General features: G+C 43.8%; 1 protein-coding gene across 2 annotated transcripts in view; it reads right to left on the bottom strand.

The window, feature by feature from the left end:
- Positions 1–8511: 8511 nt before the first annotated feature.
- DPY19L3 (dpy-19 like C-mannosyltransferase 3) overlaps positions 8512–16670 on the bottom strand; it is a 70510-nt gene continuing 62351 nt past the window's right edge. For both annotated transcript variants that reach the window (XM_032326419.1, XM_032326420.1), the window contains 3 exons: positions 16151–16283; positions 13732–13890; positions 8512–12299 (listed from right to left, as the gene is read on the bottom strand). In XM_032326419.1, coding sequence (XP_032182310.1) covers positions 12138–12299; positions 13732–13890; positions 16151–16283 — 454 coding nt within the window. In that variant the 3' untranslated portion in view covers positions 8512–12137. The remainder of the gene's footprint in view (positions 12300–13731; positions 13891–16150; positions 16284–16670) is intronic.

Consider the following 16670-nt stretch of genomic DNA (forward strand, 5'->3'; position numbering starts at 1 on the left):
ATAGGCTGTCACTAGCGGGTTTTTTTTCCCGTTGACTTGAATGCCTGGACAATTTTGGAGTGGAGTTTTCATGGTCCTACAACCTTCTTGGGATGTGTAGGGGGTCAGTTTCTTCAGCTGGCAGCAGGAAAGGAAAGTTAGCTTGGCAGGCATCATGGTCCATGGTCCCATCCCGTTTCTCTCTCTGGGAGGAGTCGACTGACTGTAGTTCACTGAGTGTTTTTTAATCCGGTGAGCCTGATCTCAGCTGCACACTCCGACGCAATGAGCCTTTATGACACAGAGCGTCCACTGGGAGCTCGAAGATGAAAAATAAATAGCCCCTACCCTTACGAAGGTCACTGCACACTGAGAAGGGTAGAAACCTCGATCATTAACTAGAATTTGGGGTGACAAGTGCCATGGGAACCCTGTGGAAAAGGTATTATGTAAATAAAGACCATTTTTTAAAAAATTTTTTAAAAAGATTTTATTTATTCATTTGACAGACAGAGATCACAAGTATGCAGAGATGCAGGCAGAGAGAGAGGAGGAAGCAGGCTCCCTGCTGAGCAGAAAGCCCGACACGGGGCTCGATCCCAGGACCCTGGGATCATGACCTGAGCCAAAAGCAGAGGCTTTAACCCACTGAGCCACCCAGGTGCCCCTGAATAAAGACCATTTTAAAAAGATGTCTGCCGGGACGCCTGGGTGGCTCAGTTGGTTGGACGACTGCCTTTGGCTCAGGTCATGATCCCGGAGTCCCGGGATGGAGTCCCGCATCGGGCTCCCAGCTCCATGGGGAGTCTGCTTCTCCCTCTGACCTTCTCCTCGCTCATGCTCTCTCGCTCACTGTCTCTCTCTCAAATGAATAAATAAAATATTTGGGGAAAAAAAAAAAAGATGTCTGCCTCAGGAAATCCAGACTCGGGAGAACTCCCTGCCTTCACTAGAGTGTCTTCATCAGGGATCATTTGGTTATGAAGAATGGACGCTCACGCTAGCTCAAGTCAAAGAAGTAACTTATTGGAAAGGTAACGGGGGTGCGTCATGGAAATCCAAGAAGTGTGAGTGCAGGTAGTATGTTAATACTAACTGCAGTGGGGTAGCGACGTGGGCAGAGAGGCCCACTTCCTGGACACGCCATTGATCACGCATCTCAAATTTACCATGGCCGCCCCCTGACACTGTACTCCTGTTCCTGTAAAAGGCCCGCTCCTCCTCAGTGTGTGAGGTCAGGAGAAGCGAGATTGTGGCATGACAACACACAGTCCTGAATCTCAGTGACTTAAAGCAACGGAGGCTTAATTTTTCAACTGCGTGTCAGATGCAAGGTGGAGGAAGCTGGGTTCCAAGCTGCCCTTATTCCAGGACCCGGGGAGAGATAGAATCTTCAGGATTTGGGGCTGGCAGTTAAATGCTCTGACCCAGAAGGGACACATCTCATTGGCCACTAGTTAGCCACAAGGCCACACTCAACCAAAAGGAGGACAGGAGGAAGAGAGAGCCAGAAATATTTGTTGAACCCCAATAATGACTACCACACCAGTCAGTCTTCTTCATCTCAAGAAAAGGCACTACCATCATATACCCTATTACCCAAGTTCAAAAAAATCTAAGTGTTACCCTTGATCTCTCTTTCCCTTATTCCCGATGTATAATCCACCAGCAAGTTCTATCAACCCTACTTCTCTTCATTCTCCACCAGAACCCTTCTGCTCACCAGACCGTAACCTTTCACCGGGAGGACGAAAATACCCCTGATGCCGGTCTTCCCACCTCCGATCTTACCCTCTGCACACCCAAGTCTCATTTCCACACTGCATCGGTGGTAGGCTGCATCTGGCCCCCAACCCCCAGTATCCACTTCCTAATCTCCAAAACTTGTGGATATGTCATGTTACTTGCAGATCTGAGGAAGGCTACAAACCTTGAGACGGGGAGATCATCCCGTGCTGGCTGGTGGGTCCAGTCTTAATGCTGCACGCCCTTCAAAGTGGAGAACGTTTCCCAGGCGTAGTCGTGAAGGTGTGGTGGAGAGAGGTGCAGCGGGGTGGGGACTCCGTGGGCTGTCGCCGGTCTGAGATGGAGCGGGCTGCGCACAAGGATCCCAGGGACACTTCTAGGAGCTAAGGCGCGGGGTGGGGAGGGGTGTTTCTGGCTGGGAGTCGGCAAAGACATGAGAACTTTCATTCCACAAACACATAGAACTGAATTCTGCCCGCAACCTGAATCAGGCTGGAAGTGGACTCATCCCTAGAGCCCTCGGGGCGGGGGCGGGGAGGGCATGGCGTGGGGTGGGGAGGAGGGTGGCGCTGCTGGCTTTCCTCCTCCTGAGACTCTGGGCAGAGAAAGAGCTGAGCTGTGCTGACTTCTGAGTACAAGACAGCGAGACAATAATGTTTTAAGCACGGGGGTTTTTAGTATTTGATAAGGCAGCATTAGAAAACAAACACAGGATCATTGACACATTTTTGGAAACATGAATTAGATAATGTCATTACTCTGCTCAAAATCCTCTAGTGTTTTTTTTTGTTTTGTTTTGTTTTTAAATCACATTTGGAGTAAAATTCAACCTGTTTACTGAGGCACATGTGGTCTGGCCTGTTCCTTCTCTCTCTCTCTTTTTTTTTTTTAAATCAACATATAATGTATTCTTTGTTTCAGGGGTATAGGCCCCGTGTTCTTATTTCTGGCCCTCAGTTACTCCAAGCTTCTCCCACCCACCAGCAACCTCTCTTCCCTCCAATCTTACCGCAGATGTGTCCTGTCAGTCAAATCAGAGCCTAAATGCCTTTCTGAGCACTTAAAACCGAATAACCACGCGGTTATACTCCATCACAGCCTGTTATTTTATTTCTCTTCAAACATTCGGCATTTTCTTACATGTTGATCTGTTGTCTGAATCCTCTGCTAAAATTGTAAGTTCAATGAGACTATGGACCTTGTCTGTCAGGTACACTGATAGACCAGTGCCCATAGGTCTCAAGAGATACTGAGTGAATGGATTCAGTCGGTGGGCTGTGAGATTAAGCCTCACCCAAAGGCCTAAAAAAAATGGTGAAATGTACTACCAGATCCTTTTATGATTTACCAGTTTGAGTTAGGTATTTTGCAACTCCCAACATGAAAATTCTTAATGGCTACATCCCTTGTTTTCTCTTATAAGAGGGTTTTTTTTTTTTTTTTTAGCTCTAAAGCATGTCATCATAACATTTTTATTCAAGATAATGATAAATCTGTATTTATATCTGAGGCCTATATCCTTGTATCCTATCCTTAGGTGTTCAGTAAGTTATCACAGAAGGAATCACTGACCCCAGTGATGACATAGGGAAGGCTGTGGTCATAAAGTTAATCCACCAGGCTCTTACATGCTCTTACAGATACTCAGATTCTTTTTTTTTTTTTTTTTTAAGGCTTGTTTATTTATTTATTTGAGAGAATCTGAAGGAGACTGTCTGCAGAGTGTGGAGCCCGATACAGAGTCCAGTCTCACCACCCTGAGATCATGATCTGAATCGAAATCGAGAGTCGGATGCTTAACAGACTGAGCCACCAGATACTCAGATTCTGAAATATACTGCATTAAAAAAACAAAAACCCTGACCACAAAGACAGCAAAGTAACTGGGCAGCAGGTCCCCTATAATGGTCTTGTCTATTTGTACTATACCATTAATTATCAATAATCCCAAAGTACCTCCCTAGCTAGGGAGAATATAGTGTGAGAGCAGGTGTTGCAAAAAAAAAAAAAAATAATTAATGGCAGTGAATCTAAATGAGCACAATTTATGTAAATAATCTTAATAGCCATGATAAGAGAGATAACTGTTTACAGGTGTCATTTCCTGGGGAAGAAAATCCACCTTTTCTTGCAGGAGAAAGTGCTACTAGTTTCATTAAATGTATGAGCCCTAATTAGCACACTGCTGCTCTAAGTGCTGTGTTAGTCCTGAAATCATTTTCTTTATTCTTTTCTCTCTTAAGCAGATCCATACACAGTCAGATACTTCTACTTTCTGTATATGTTTATCTTGGCAAAGCTTTGACATTTATCTTCACCAACGAGAATGTCTTCCAAAACACATGCAATCAGCAGCCTTTCTTAGACTGTCCACGACTTTTTCTCCTCTCTCCTATACATACATGCAGAGAAAGACACAGCTCTCCTTGTGATGTAAATATATACCTGAAAGATTACTAAGAAGCTGGTTTCCTTATGAACTACTCTTGTTAATATCCTTCTAAGCCCATACAGGGTTTTAATCATTTTTTAAAGATCTTTTCTACAGCAAGAATAGTTCCCATAAAATTACTAAGGGCTCTTCAGTATCTGACTCATATAACTTTGCTCTTCAGAATATTCTCCTTGACATTCTAATTTTGATGATGACTGATGGCAATGATGATAATATCCTACGACTTCCACGTATTGTACTTACCATGTGCAAAGTACTGGGCCTCGTGTTTTAAATGTTCTCTTGCTTAATCCCCTCAATGGGAGGTGCCTGGGTGGCTCAGTCATTAAGCATCTGCCTTCCGCTCAGGTCATGATCCCGGGTCCTGGGATAGAGCCCTGAGTTGGGCTCCTACTCAGTGGAGAGCCTGCTTCTCCTTTTCCCTCTGCCTGCCACTCTGCTTACTTGTGCCCTCTCTGTCAAATAAATAAATAAGAAATCTTTAAAAAAAATTCCCTCAGTGACTCCATAGATTATTATTGTGCTTCCATTTACAAAACAAGAAACTGAAGCTAAGTAGCTTGCCCAAAGTCATGTAGATCCATTGTCTTTCCTTCCCTTGTGGGACTTGAGTTACAATTCTAGGATAAAGGGACATGTTTCCATCTGTTCTCCCCAGGTCTTAGTCTGGATACCTTCTTCTAACCTATCGTCCAGTTGATCAATTCTCTCTTCAGTTGTATCTAATTTGTGATTTAACCTGAGTTACTGAGTACTTCATTTATTACACTTTTCGGTTCTCATTATTTCCGTGTTGTTCTTTTTCATAGTTTTCAGTTCACCTAAATTCTCCATCTTGTCATTTAATGTCTTAAATATAAATAAGCACAGTTACTCTAAAGTCCATGTTTTACATTCTATTATCTGATTGGACTGTGGCTATTTCTATTTCAATTCGTTTCAGTCTTTTTTTTTTTTAATTGAGTGCTATACATTATATATTTGGAAATGTAGAGATACTTTGAGGCCATGGATTAGGTTATCATCCTTCATAGCAGATTTACGTTTGCTTTGGACAGGCAGTTAGGATAACAGCCTCTTCTCCTCAGATTAAGGTATAGCCTTTCTTGTGTCTCAGTTCAGTGGCTAGGGAGGTTCACCATAATCTCTCCATGTTGGCTGGACCACAACTCCAGTGTCTCCTCAGCACCGTGTAACCTCTGAAGTCCCTGTTCCGCTCTCTGCCATTTACTGGATATCCTCTGGTAAGCCACACACATGTGCTTAGTCAAAGACCCAAAGGGAACTTCTCAGGTTTCTTTCTCTGCAACACCCTCCTCTCTGGTGCCCTATCCCTCCAACTCCTACCAAATCCTAGCCACCCTAGCTATGAATTCCAATCCATTTCTTTCAGTAAGTCTGCCTCTGTGTGAGCTCCATTTCCCTGTGCCATGGTTTCAAAGACTCCAAGGAGGAAGGGCAGGGTGAGATTGGGACTCTCCTTGTGTGCTTCCCTTCTCTTAAGGTTTATAGTCCTGGGTTAAGTGCTACCCAATAGTTTTGGCTAGACCCTGGTTTTCTTTTTAACCTATCAGTGGTAGGCAGTATCCTAAGATGGCCCCCAACTATCACCCCCTCGTGAACATGCTCTGTATAATCCTCTCCACTTGGGTGTCAGTGGGCCCTGTGCGTAGGATGGTTATGATCATCATAATGTAATGATGATGTGGAAAAGGTGAAGGGACTTTGTGGATGATATAATTCAGGTCCTAAGTCAGTAAGTTATTTTGAGTTAATGAAAATGGAAAATTATGGAGGGGCCTGACTCACTCAAGTGAAAAGCCTTAAAAGAGGACCTGGACCTTCCTGGAGAGATGCTCTCCTGCTGGCCTTGCAGAGGCAAACGGACATGTTGTAAAGTGAGTGGAGATGAGTGGCTTCCAGGAGATAAGGGGCTTCTGCAGCCACAAGTAATTTGATTCTGTGACTGATTTATTGTTTGCCTCAGAATTGTGTACATTAGTTCATATAATTCTTTCACCAGTTCTGATTCTAGTATTATGTCTTCTTTTACATCCTTAAATGATGTATTTTTGCCCTAAGTCAGATTTTTCCAGGTGTTTATTTTAAAAAGAACTAGCTTTAAAACACCAGCTCTTTCTGGGATTTGTCCTTTCTACTATTTCCCTAGTTGGTTGATTTCAGTTCTTTTAAATTTTAATCTTCCTAGTTTCCTGATTTGTTGATTCTAATTTCTTTTTCATGATGAAAAATTCCAAACTAGCTTTAAACCACAGCAACTCAATCTTGTTTGGCCTGTATGCCCCCCAAAACTCATTTTGATGTAAATAAACCCTGTCGTTATAATTCCACTTGCAAATATTTGAATAGAGGCATACCTCATTTTATTGCACTTTGCAGATATTGCCTTTTTTTTTTTTTTTTTTTTAACAAATTGAAGGTTTGTGGCAAGCCTGCACTGAGCAATTCTTTTGGCACATTTTTTTCAACAGCATTTGCTCACTTTGTGTCTCTATGTCACATTTTGATAATTCTTGCAATATTAAACTTTTATTACAAATATTTTTTCAAGATTTTATTTATTTGAGAAAGCAGACATGAGCGGGGGGAGGGGCAGATGGAGAAGCACACCGCCCAGGCATCCCCCACCCCCACCCCAGTGAACAGGAAGCCCAACACTGGACTCCATCCCAGGACCCTGGGATCATGACCCGAGCTGAAGGCAGACACTTAACTGAGCCACCCAGTGGCTTTATTATAGTTTTTTTTTTTTTTTAAGATTTTATTTATTTATTTGACAGACAGAGATCACACATAGGCAGAGAGGCAGAGAGAGAGGAAGGGAAGCTGGCTCCCTGCTGAGCAGAGGGCCTGACTTGGGGCTTGAACCCAGGACCCTGGGATCATGACCTGAGCTGAAGGCAGATGCTTAACTGACTGAGCCACCCAGGAGCCTTATTATATTTCTTATGATGACCTGTGATCAGTGATTAAAACTTGCTGAAAGCTCAGATGTACATTGCTTTTTTTTTTTAACATAATACTTTTGCACACTTAATAGACTACAGTATGATGTAAACTTAACATTTACATGCATGAGGAAACTAACAAAATCATCTGACTTACTTTATTGCAATATTTCCTTTATTGTGGTAGTCTGGAACCCAGTCTACAATATCTCCAAGGTACGCCTGTATAAATTCTAAAACAGGAGGACTTTAAAAAAATAACAAGTCTATATCACACCTAAGAATGTGTAATAATTCTTCAATATTGTCACTGTTCAAAGGGTTTACTAGAGTAGAGCTGGGGGACAGGCCAGAGCCAAGTTCAAGATGCCATCCTCCCAGAATACTCCTTGCTGTAATGGTTCGGTTTTCAAACACTAAGAAATACATTTTATGTGGCACCTCAGTTCAGTCATGCCTACACGTATGACGAACAACTACTGCACAAAACAATACTTAGTTCCCCATATGGGCTGTCCCCTTCCCCTTCTCCTTTCCCTTTCTTTCTCCCAGTCTTCTGATGTTGGCTGCAACCCACTACACTGATTTCACATTACACTACAGTTCTATTATTTGCACTTCAAAAACCATACTATAAAGCCAACTTCTGAGTATTAAATTAGCTGAAAAGGTCTGAGATGAGTTTTGATGCCACTTTTGAAAGAAGGGGCAGAGAAACAGCATTTCGTCTTCTGTGTGCCTGGTGTCACATGCCAAACCATTCCCTGTTCAGTTCATTCCCATCCTGAGCCTTTCATTTATCTGTACTGTTTGTAGTTCTTCCTATGCTACAGACCATTTCAGCTCAAGAGCTTAAGAGCTTTCTAAGAGTCAGCATGAAATATCTGAGACCCCACAGCCAGTTTCTTCTATTTGGAGGTACACTGGTCTCTCTGTTTCTGCTTGGAATTTCAGTATCTGCTTTGAACAATGTAACAGTCAAATACACTTATGTACAAGCTCTTACCAAAATGTGGACTACCACCCATCTTCCTGAATTACTGAAGATTGAGAATTAATCAACAAGTAGAAACAACTCCAAAGGTGAAAACAAATAGCATTTACCTCTTTGAGGATAAATTCTGCTGATAGCAGCCTTCTCTTTAGAAATACAAACTATAATCTGAGGTTCAAGTGAAACAAGTAATGAGCTATCAAACCAAATTCCATGAAAAAATAAACTACTACGCTATTAGCAAGTCCAGCCAAGACCTTGGCCTATCTATCTTGAAGGACTAGCCTCCACGTAGCATGTATTTAATACACTTTAGGAACTGGTTCCTTGGTTTCTGACCTTCAAAGAAAGGAAAGACACTCATCTTGTGTACTTTAAAAGAGCTTTATTTAGTATATAATCTCCGTACAGTTCAGTACAACAAACTATAAAAGCTCTTTGTAAGATTTTACCCAGAGGATGTTAAATACAGAAAGTCAATTGCCAGTTGCCACAAGAAAGCAAGCCGCTCTCACCTTGAAAGTTTTTTCCAACAACAGATAAGCACTCTCTTCTGGGCCAAAAGGTTGTCATATATAAAGCATTTGGGAGCATATTAACCAAGATACATGATCTGAGAATGTTTTAATGTCTTCCTATTAATTCCAAGGTTTAAATGAAATTTTAAAAATGGAGTATTTCTATGTTAACTCAGGTAGGTTTTTGCCAAAGATTAACTAAAATTGGTACATCTTAGAAAAAGTTCCCGTGGAATCAGAATACACATTTTTAGTTAATTGTGAAGAAAAGATGCAGACCAGAGGAAGTATCTACATCTGCCCTTGCCCTACCTCACACACGCGCACACATGCACGCACATCCACACACACACCCCTAGCTGACCTCACAAAGTTCAAGAAAATAATCTCTAAGTGGACAACAGATGGCCTAGATAACACCTAATTATGCTCCTGGCTCATATATCTGAAATGAATCCCTATTTCTTAAGTCTATAATAAAAGACTAACTGAAACCTTTCAACTGTAGTAGAACCTCTATTAGCCACTGTGATCACTATCAGTCATTTAATGAAATCATTTAATGAAGTAAGTAGATTCAAGTAGGGAATCATAACTTTAAATGTATAATTGTCCATTCATTTTCTAATCTTCTGCTGCGAAGCCAAGGTCTTTCCTTTGCAATGAGGGTTCAATGGTTCCAGTTCTATGCTTGCATAAATCCTACTAGTAATATGATGGTACATTTTAATACCTCTGGTCAGTCTAGATATTTTTAAAGGTGGAGTGAGTAGTTCAATCTATGAAGCAATCAAAGCTCAGAAATTTTCTTGAATTTTATGTTTTCCCAGTATTTTAGAATTTTCCCAACCACGCCTAATTTATTTAAAAGCAATTTTTAGTAGCCACTCAACCTTTATCAAACCTGACCAAAGCATTCCAGTTAATGTTCACAGAAACCGCTTTTTGCAGGCCTATTTCCTAGGTTTGTGTTGAACTGTGTCCTCACAACAAGGAGAACTGGCACAGAGCAGTTGGCACGGGCACAGAGCACACAGGAGGGAGCCCAGGCAGGAGGGGACACAGGGAGCGGCCTGGTCAGTCAGCTCACAGGAGGAACGGAGACTGCGGGGAATGTGGTGAGTCACGTAAGCAGAGGACTGTTAAGAGCACTTACTGTACTTCGAGGTTCTTCTGAATGCTAACTCTGAAGCAAAATCAAGTGGTTATTCTAACCATAAAAAACCCAAAAACCAGCCACAATTTGAGGCTATTACCAAATATGACCACAGCCGCAGAGATCTGTGTGGTGGGGAGCAAAGGCCCCGGGTGGTGCGCTCTGGCTTGGTGGCAGGCCAGGAGTCAGTCACTCTTCCTCTTTCCTCCCGTGGACTCCAACAAGAAGGTCATAAAAGAGAAACTGATGAGCACTAAGAATGTTTAACATGATTTGTTGACAGACCTGGTCATCAGAAAAGAAAAATGCTCTACATGGTCACAGTGTCTTGTAAAGAGTGTATGCATGGATTCTGTCTTGCAAGACTTTGTTTTTTTTTTTTGGCACTTTATATTTTTCACTGAAGACTCAACACTCAATGTCTTGGCAACAGTGGCACCTAAACTAGGAGAGAAAGACTCCTGTGTGCCATCAAGGCGGAGATGATCAGCATACAAATTTAAGTACATGTTTCTTATACTGAGGCTCCGTATACTCAAATGCTTAGACTAGTGCATCTAGAAATAGTTGAAATAAAATGGAAATCTATTAAGAAGGTAATAGAGGACTTGAAAAACAAAACTACGTGGTCTAACATGTACCTTACATGTGCTTCATTTCAACTAAGAGTAAGGCACTCGCTGAAGGATAAACTGACCCATGCTGTCAGCCACACCAGGCATGCATCATTACTGGCTTAATTACAGTTTTAGCACTGATTAAAGTGTTTTATTATTGTATTATCCTAAACTGCAGTGGTCTCCAACCTTATTACAGGATACAGGAAAGACATAATTCAGGAGTTTCAGCTGCATAATCTAGTAACCTAGCCAGTGTCAATTTTTTTTTTAATTTAAATAAGTTTTGATAAAAAAGCCGAGTATCCTGGAGTCCAACATGACAGTGTAATATTTCTTTTTGAATACTGTTTATTAAGTAGTAACTGAATGTGAAATAATTTGAACATGTGATATATCTATTTTGATGTCTAGGGTAATATACTTCCCTACAGCTGCAAGGAGAAACCTTTACATCATTTCCAACTGGCAAGAACAGGGGAGAAAGTTAATTTCATTAGCCATCTTGATTTAATTAAATGTGCAATATGCTTTTATCAGCAACTTTTACATGTCCCCCTCATTAGAAATTAATTATAAAAGCAATTATCAAAAAATTTTTGAACAGGTATACATGATCCTCTTTGTTGTTTACAAATAAGCATGACTTAGAGGCACTTGGTTACCTTTTAGTAAGAAAAGGAATCACACTACCCAGGTCCTCACAGTAAGATTGGAGACCACAAATCAAATTGGTATGAAAATGCTCTCTGCCAAAAATATTGTATTAGTGAATTAGTAAGATAGAACATTTTAAAAATATTCAGACTTTGCAAGGTTCTAGGCTGTAAAAAATACAAAGGTTAAAAATAAAAAGTTTAGAAAATATTGCAAACCCAGTAAATTTAAATGAGTAAGAAATGAAGAAAAATTTTCTTACTTGCAGGATAGGCTAGACAGTATCAATAGATTTTAAAATAACACTAAACAGTAACAAAACCTGCATGGCTACATCACATTTCTGCTCCTTTCATGACTTACAATAAGGAATTTGTCACACTTTTCTATATCCAGCATTAAAACATGCACCCGCATGCACGTACACACGTACACACACACACACAACACATATACTGAAGCGCTAAACTTTACATTTCAGACAGTGCGCAACGAAAAGTTTTAGATATATACAAAGACCCAACATGATTTAAAAAAAAAATTAAAAGCATGACAGTTGGAAAACATTATAAAATTTTTAGGTGAAACAGGACGATAAGGAGCTTTTTAAAAAGCCACCCACTGGCCTTCACTAGTGAAACAACACTAAAGAATTTAATTATGCATCCCCTTAATTCGATTCTACCCTGTCTGAAGTCAATTAACAGTATTTCAATCCTGAACAGCTTCTGGATTTCTACCATGATGTGTGGCTGTTCAGGCGTGGCCCACTTAGTGTTCTCCCTAGCAATGAGATTCTAGACCACTCCTAGGAAGTTGAGAACGTTTAGGCTAAAGAACATTAATGAAACAAGATAAAAAAGACAGAAGCTTGTGTAAGTAACTTTCAAGGACGGTAATGCTTGTGTAAACATCTCTACAACTTACTCATATCACAGCTTTGTGGTACAGGCTACAGGCTACCTAACGACATATGAAATGTTACTGCTGAGTTTCATTAGGATGGACTTCACGTATCAAAAATAGAGGCGGAACAGAGAGCTTGGTTACTTGTTTCTCGATAGCTTGTAAACGTGGAATGTTTTGTTCTGAAACACTCTGGTGAAGTATGCTGTGTAGGACGGCAGGTTCCTCTTTATCTCTTCACAGAAGCGAGGGTGTCCTGCAAGTTTCAAATCAGGATCGTTCTCTCCTGGGCCATCCATCATCTAAAGCCAAAACAAAACCAAATACAATTCGGGGGCAAAAATCATATTTATAGGAGACAAGAGAAGTAGGAATAGGTGTTGGGTTTCTTTGAGAGTGATATGTTAGGTGAACGTAAATTCTATTATTTCAATGTCGGGGGCTACTGAAAGATCATCGGGTCCACCTCTTCCCCTTGGGAAGTATAAATCAAAGCTCAGGAGGGGAGCTGGGTATCACACGATGATCACCTTTAACGGCAAAGCTAGAAGTAGAACCTGGATCTCCTTGTTCTTAGGAACGTACCACACTGTTGCTCTCACAAAAATGAAGTACAGAGAAGAATGACTATGACCAGAAGAAGTCCTCCAACTCATTAGATGGCCTAGCTGGAAAAAACTTATACACGAATCAAAATTTAAATGCAGGTCTTTGGTCTGTTATACTCTGAATTGAAGATCATTAGGGACAGTTACTTTCCTTGGGCAAATATTTGAATCTCACGTTCTCGTTCCTCCTGGTTTACTGAGGCGTAACTGGTGAATCAGACCGTGCACAGTTAAGGGAGACAATCTGATGGTCTGATACACGTATACATGGTGAGATGATCACCACAGTCAAGTTGGGGAACACATCGTGCTGGTCAAAGGACACACCGACAGTTATTAGCCAACTGAGTCCCGCGCCTCTAACGTACAGCACAGGGACGACAGGTAAGAGCCCTAGAACCACACGCTTGAAACTTGCCATGAGAGTAGATCTCAGGTGTTCTGAATCTCCAATTCTGTACAATCAACTGTTTTTGTTTTTTTGAGATTTAGGCCAGGTATATCATTTTTTTCCCATTCACTTTTTTAAAGTATCTGTCAGCTTTTATACCAAATAGTTACAGCGCACGTCACCTCTTAAAGGGAGGAAATCTTCTGCTTGTGCTAATCTGAGAGCTGGCATAGCTCCAAGAACATTTTCCTCAGGAGGAGGAGGAGAGACAGCTTGCTCTGGAGTGGAGGCTTGGCTACAGAAAGCCATCTTTGTGGCACTGTGCCCGTGGACAAAGGAGACAATGACAGGAGCAGCAGCTGGAATGGAGCCCTGCTGTCACAGTCCCACGCACGTGCCAGCCAAAACGCTGCTTTGGAGCATAGGTTTTAAAAGGTTGAGGTTTTGGTTTTCATTTTAACAGCAAAGCCTTAAAAAATGGGCTTTCTGCAGAACCTCGGGTCACAAATCAGCTAAAGACAGAGCTGCTCTATTTGACAGGAGGTTGGAGCCTGAAGCCCCCTCATCTGTCCCCTCACCAGCCCTCACAGCCGTCACTGAAGTGCCAGAGCCTGGAGTCCCACAGGGCGCGGTGAAGCTGGGTACTCGGTTCATGACCTCGTTCTGTCACGTACAGAGGTGCGGATCAGACCTCCGTCTCCAGAAGCCCCGCCCAGGACAAGGGGACAGGCTTACATGCCCATTGGCGATGTCCAGCAGGTCCCGCAGCCGGCAGCCTCGCTGGTGCCTTCGTTCGTAGCAGATGCTATCTTCCAGAATGACGTAGTCAGCGCCAAAGGACCTCAGGAGGGCATGCACGTCCTCTGGGGACCTCTTCGCATAAATCTGATAAACCTGCAAGATGAGACAAGAGGGGAAGAGGAAGAAATACCACTCAACTGCCAGGAAGCTACCGGAGGGGGATCTGACGTGGCAGCGTCCCGCAGGGGTTGAGTCGAAGACCCAGACACTCTTCCCACGCGGCACCTCACTCGTCCGCAGGCCTGCGGTGTGGGCTTGCCGGAAGAACGCGGCCATTACTCAGCCTTGCGAGAAGGAAGAGTGCGTCATGCTGAATGCATCTGGATTTAAACACTCAAGTGACAGGGATCTAGAACATGTCACTGGGAGTTACCGATCGCAGGTGCCAACTCGAAGGCTGCTTCCCGGAGGAAAGCACGCGGTGGAGTAAGACACGCTCTCTACCTTTAAAAAGATCTTTGGACGAGAGGGGCCACTGGACACGATGGCACGGGCTGGGGTAACTACGCCTGTAAGGAGCGCCGGCCTGCGGCCCCCGCAGCTGGGGAGAAGGACCACCAGAGGTCGGGGGCCAGGCTGCTCCCCGCTTGAGCAGCAGGAGGCCCCACACTTCTGTTTCTCGTCCTTCCTGGAGCGAGAGCAACTTGCGGCACGCAGCGGCGGTTCAGCGGGAGCACGTCCTTCCCGCTCATCACCAGCGTCACATCCCTCGTGTGAAGACACAGATGGCGTGCGCCCCGCGTTCTGCGACTTGGCATGGGAAGAGGCTAGGTGTCTTGCGTGTGTGCGAGGTAGGGCTGCCGACTCCCTTCCCACACACTGATTTCTAATGACGTGTCTGTGACTGAGGAGACAGGGCGCCGAGGGCCAGGGAGCTGCACGGATGGGCGCTCCATTCCGCTGGGGAGGGGTCTGCCTCTGCTGCCGACGCTGCGGGGCCCTCCTTGCCAGAGATCAGCAGCGGCCTCATGCTGACAGTGTTCCTGGGACTTGAAGGTCACAGCCGCAGAAGGGCACCAGGACCTTCAGGATGTCAGTTTTGTGAGAGAACAACCCTGGGTCCCCAGACACAGGAGGGGTCCTGGAGGTGGTGGCGTGCAGGAGCCCTGTGACCTGCCCCGGCTTCTCCGCCCCTCCCCTGAGGCCCAGCCACACAGGCCACTTCCCCGCTGAACTCTGGGTCTGGGAGCCAGGGACCCTCCCTGCTTCCTCCAACTAACCTGGGGTGATCTCGAGCACTTGCACCAACTGAAAAATTCCCATTTTAGTAGGAGTCTAGGTTCAGATATTCTCATAAAAATCCAGGGGATTTAGTAAAAATCATGAGCTTTTGGGCTAGCTAAATCTCAGGCCAAAATAAGACTTTTCAGCAAATTTTCAGCTACTAAGATAGAAGTGATGGATAAAAAAACATTAAAAAGTTGGAAGCCACCGCTGGGAAGACTGAGGGAAACAGGTGGCCTCCTGCAGCGCTGACTGGAACGTGACTGGTGCCGTCTGTCCAGACAGTGACTTAGGACCGTCTGTCTCACTCAAGAGACCAACGCCCATGCTCTCCGCCCCGGCACGTCCACCTCTGAGAACCTGATGTGCAGAGCGATACGTATGCACGTTTACCATCAGGAACATTGTTTATAAAACTGCCAAAGACAGGCAAACAACCCCAACTGTTAAATAAAATATGCTACATCTGCATAACACAATTTCTGTAGGTTTAAAAACAAGAAAGCTGTTAATATACTGATCTGGAATGAGGGTAAAATACAAGAGCCAAAAAAACCAAGATGCTGTGTGTGACTTGTCCATAAAGGGGGGGGAAGAATATGAATATGGGGTGTGTGTGTGTGTGTGTGTGTGTGTACACATTTATATACGCATAAAATCCCCATGGAAAGATATACAACAAACCGGTAACACTATCGTCTCCTGTGAGGGGAACCAGCCACTGGCGGAGGGCTGGGGTGTAGACTTTTCACCAAGCAGATTTTGGTTTATTCTGAAGTTTGAACTGTGCGGCCGAATTACCAATTAATGCGCGTGTGCGCGCGCACACACACACACACACACACACACACACACAAAACGGTCCATAAAATAAGTGACCAGGGTGCCCCCACTCCTTTTCCTTCCCGCGCTGAGTCAAGAGCTGGGAGCTTTGCTCTCAAATATTCTTTCTGGTACTTTGCAAGCTGTTTTTCTTCTGTGATTCCTCTAACAAAGAGGAACGTATCTGGATGCCTCTAGTGGACGTGGGGCAGGGCAAACCCTAGACTCCGGAGCCGCCAGCCCCGGGGGCTTCAGGCCCGACTCGCCCTGAGCAGCTACAAGGGAGGAAAGGCCGCCAGGCCCTCACCGCTTTGGTCCGCTCCCTCAGGCTGTTGTCTTCGTAGTGCGGGTGGTTGGTCAAGGTCCTTCCGGTGCACAGCTTGACTCCTGCCAGCAGCTGCATGCTCCCAGCAAACACGGCCTTCCGGGGAGTGTTAGAGCTGGAAGATTTCAAGAGTCTGAATTAACCTCCCGGCTAAGATCTCCTCACAACAACAAACACAACATCACACTCCCAGAACCACGGGGCTGCTGCTTCAGAAATGGCTGAGACTTCAGGGAAAATGCAGGAGGCCCCTTGGCATTTGCACTCAAACTGTTTTACGGAACTTCTCCTATCTGTTTTTGACAACAGTTGGGAGACTTCTCATTCACTGTTTTGCTGGCTTTACTCTTAAAACGAATGGTCTTAGGATGTGGGCATCTCCTGGCTGGAAATCTTCCAGGCTAAATCCCATAATCTTGTCCTGCTCTGGCCCGCGAGGGGCAGATTCTGACAAAAAAGAATTTAGAAGACTTCGTGTTTTGTATTAAACTTAACGAAAGGG

This window comes from Mustela erminea, chromosome 19, assembly GCF_009829155.1.
Source record: "Mustela erminea isolate mMusErm1 chromosome 19, mMusErm1.Pri, whole genome shotgun sequence".
Taxonomy (NCBI): Eukaryota; Metazoa; Chordata; class Mammalia; order Carnivora; family Mustelidae; genus Mustela; species Mustela erminea.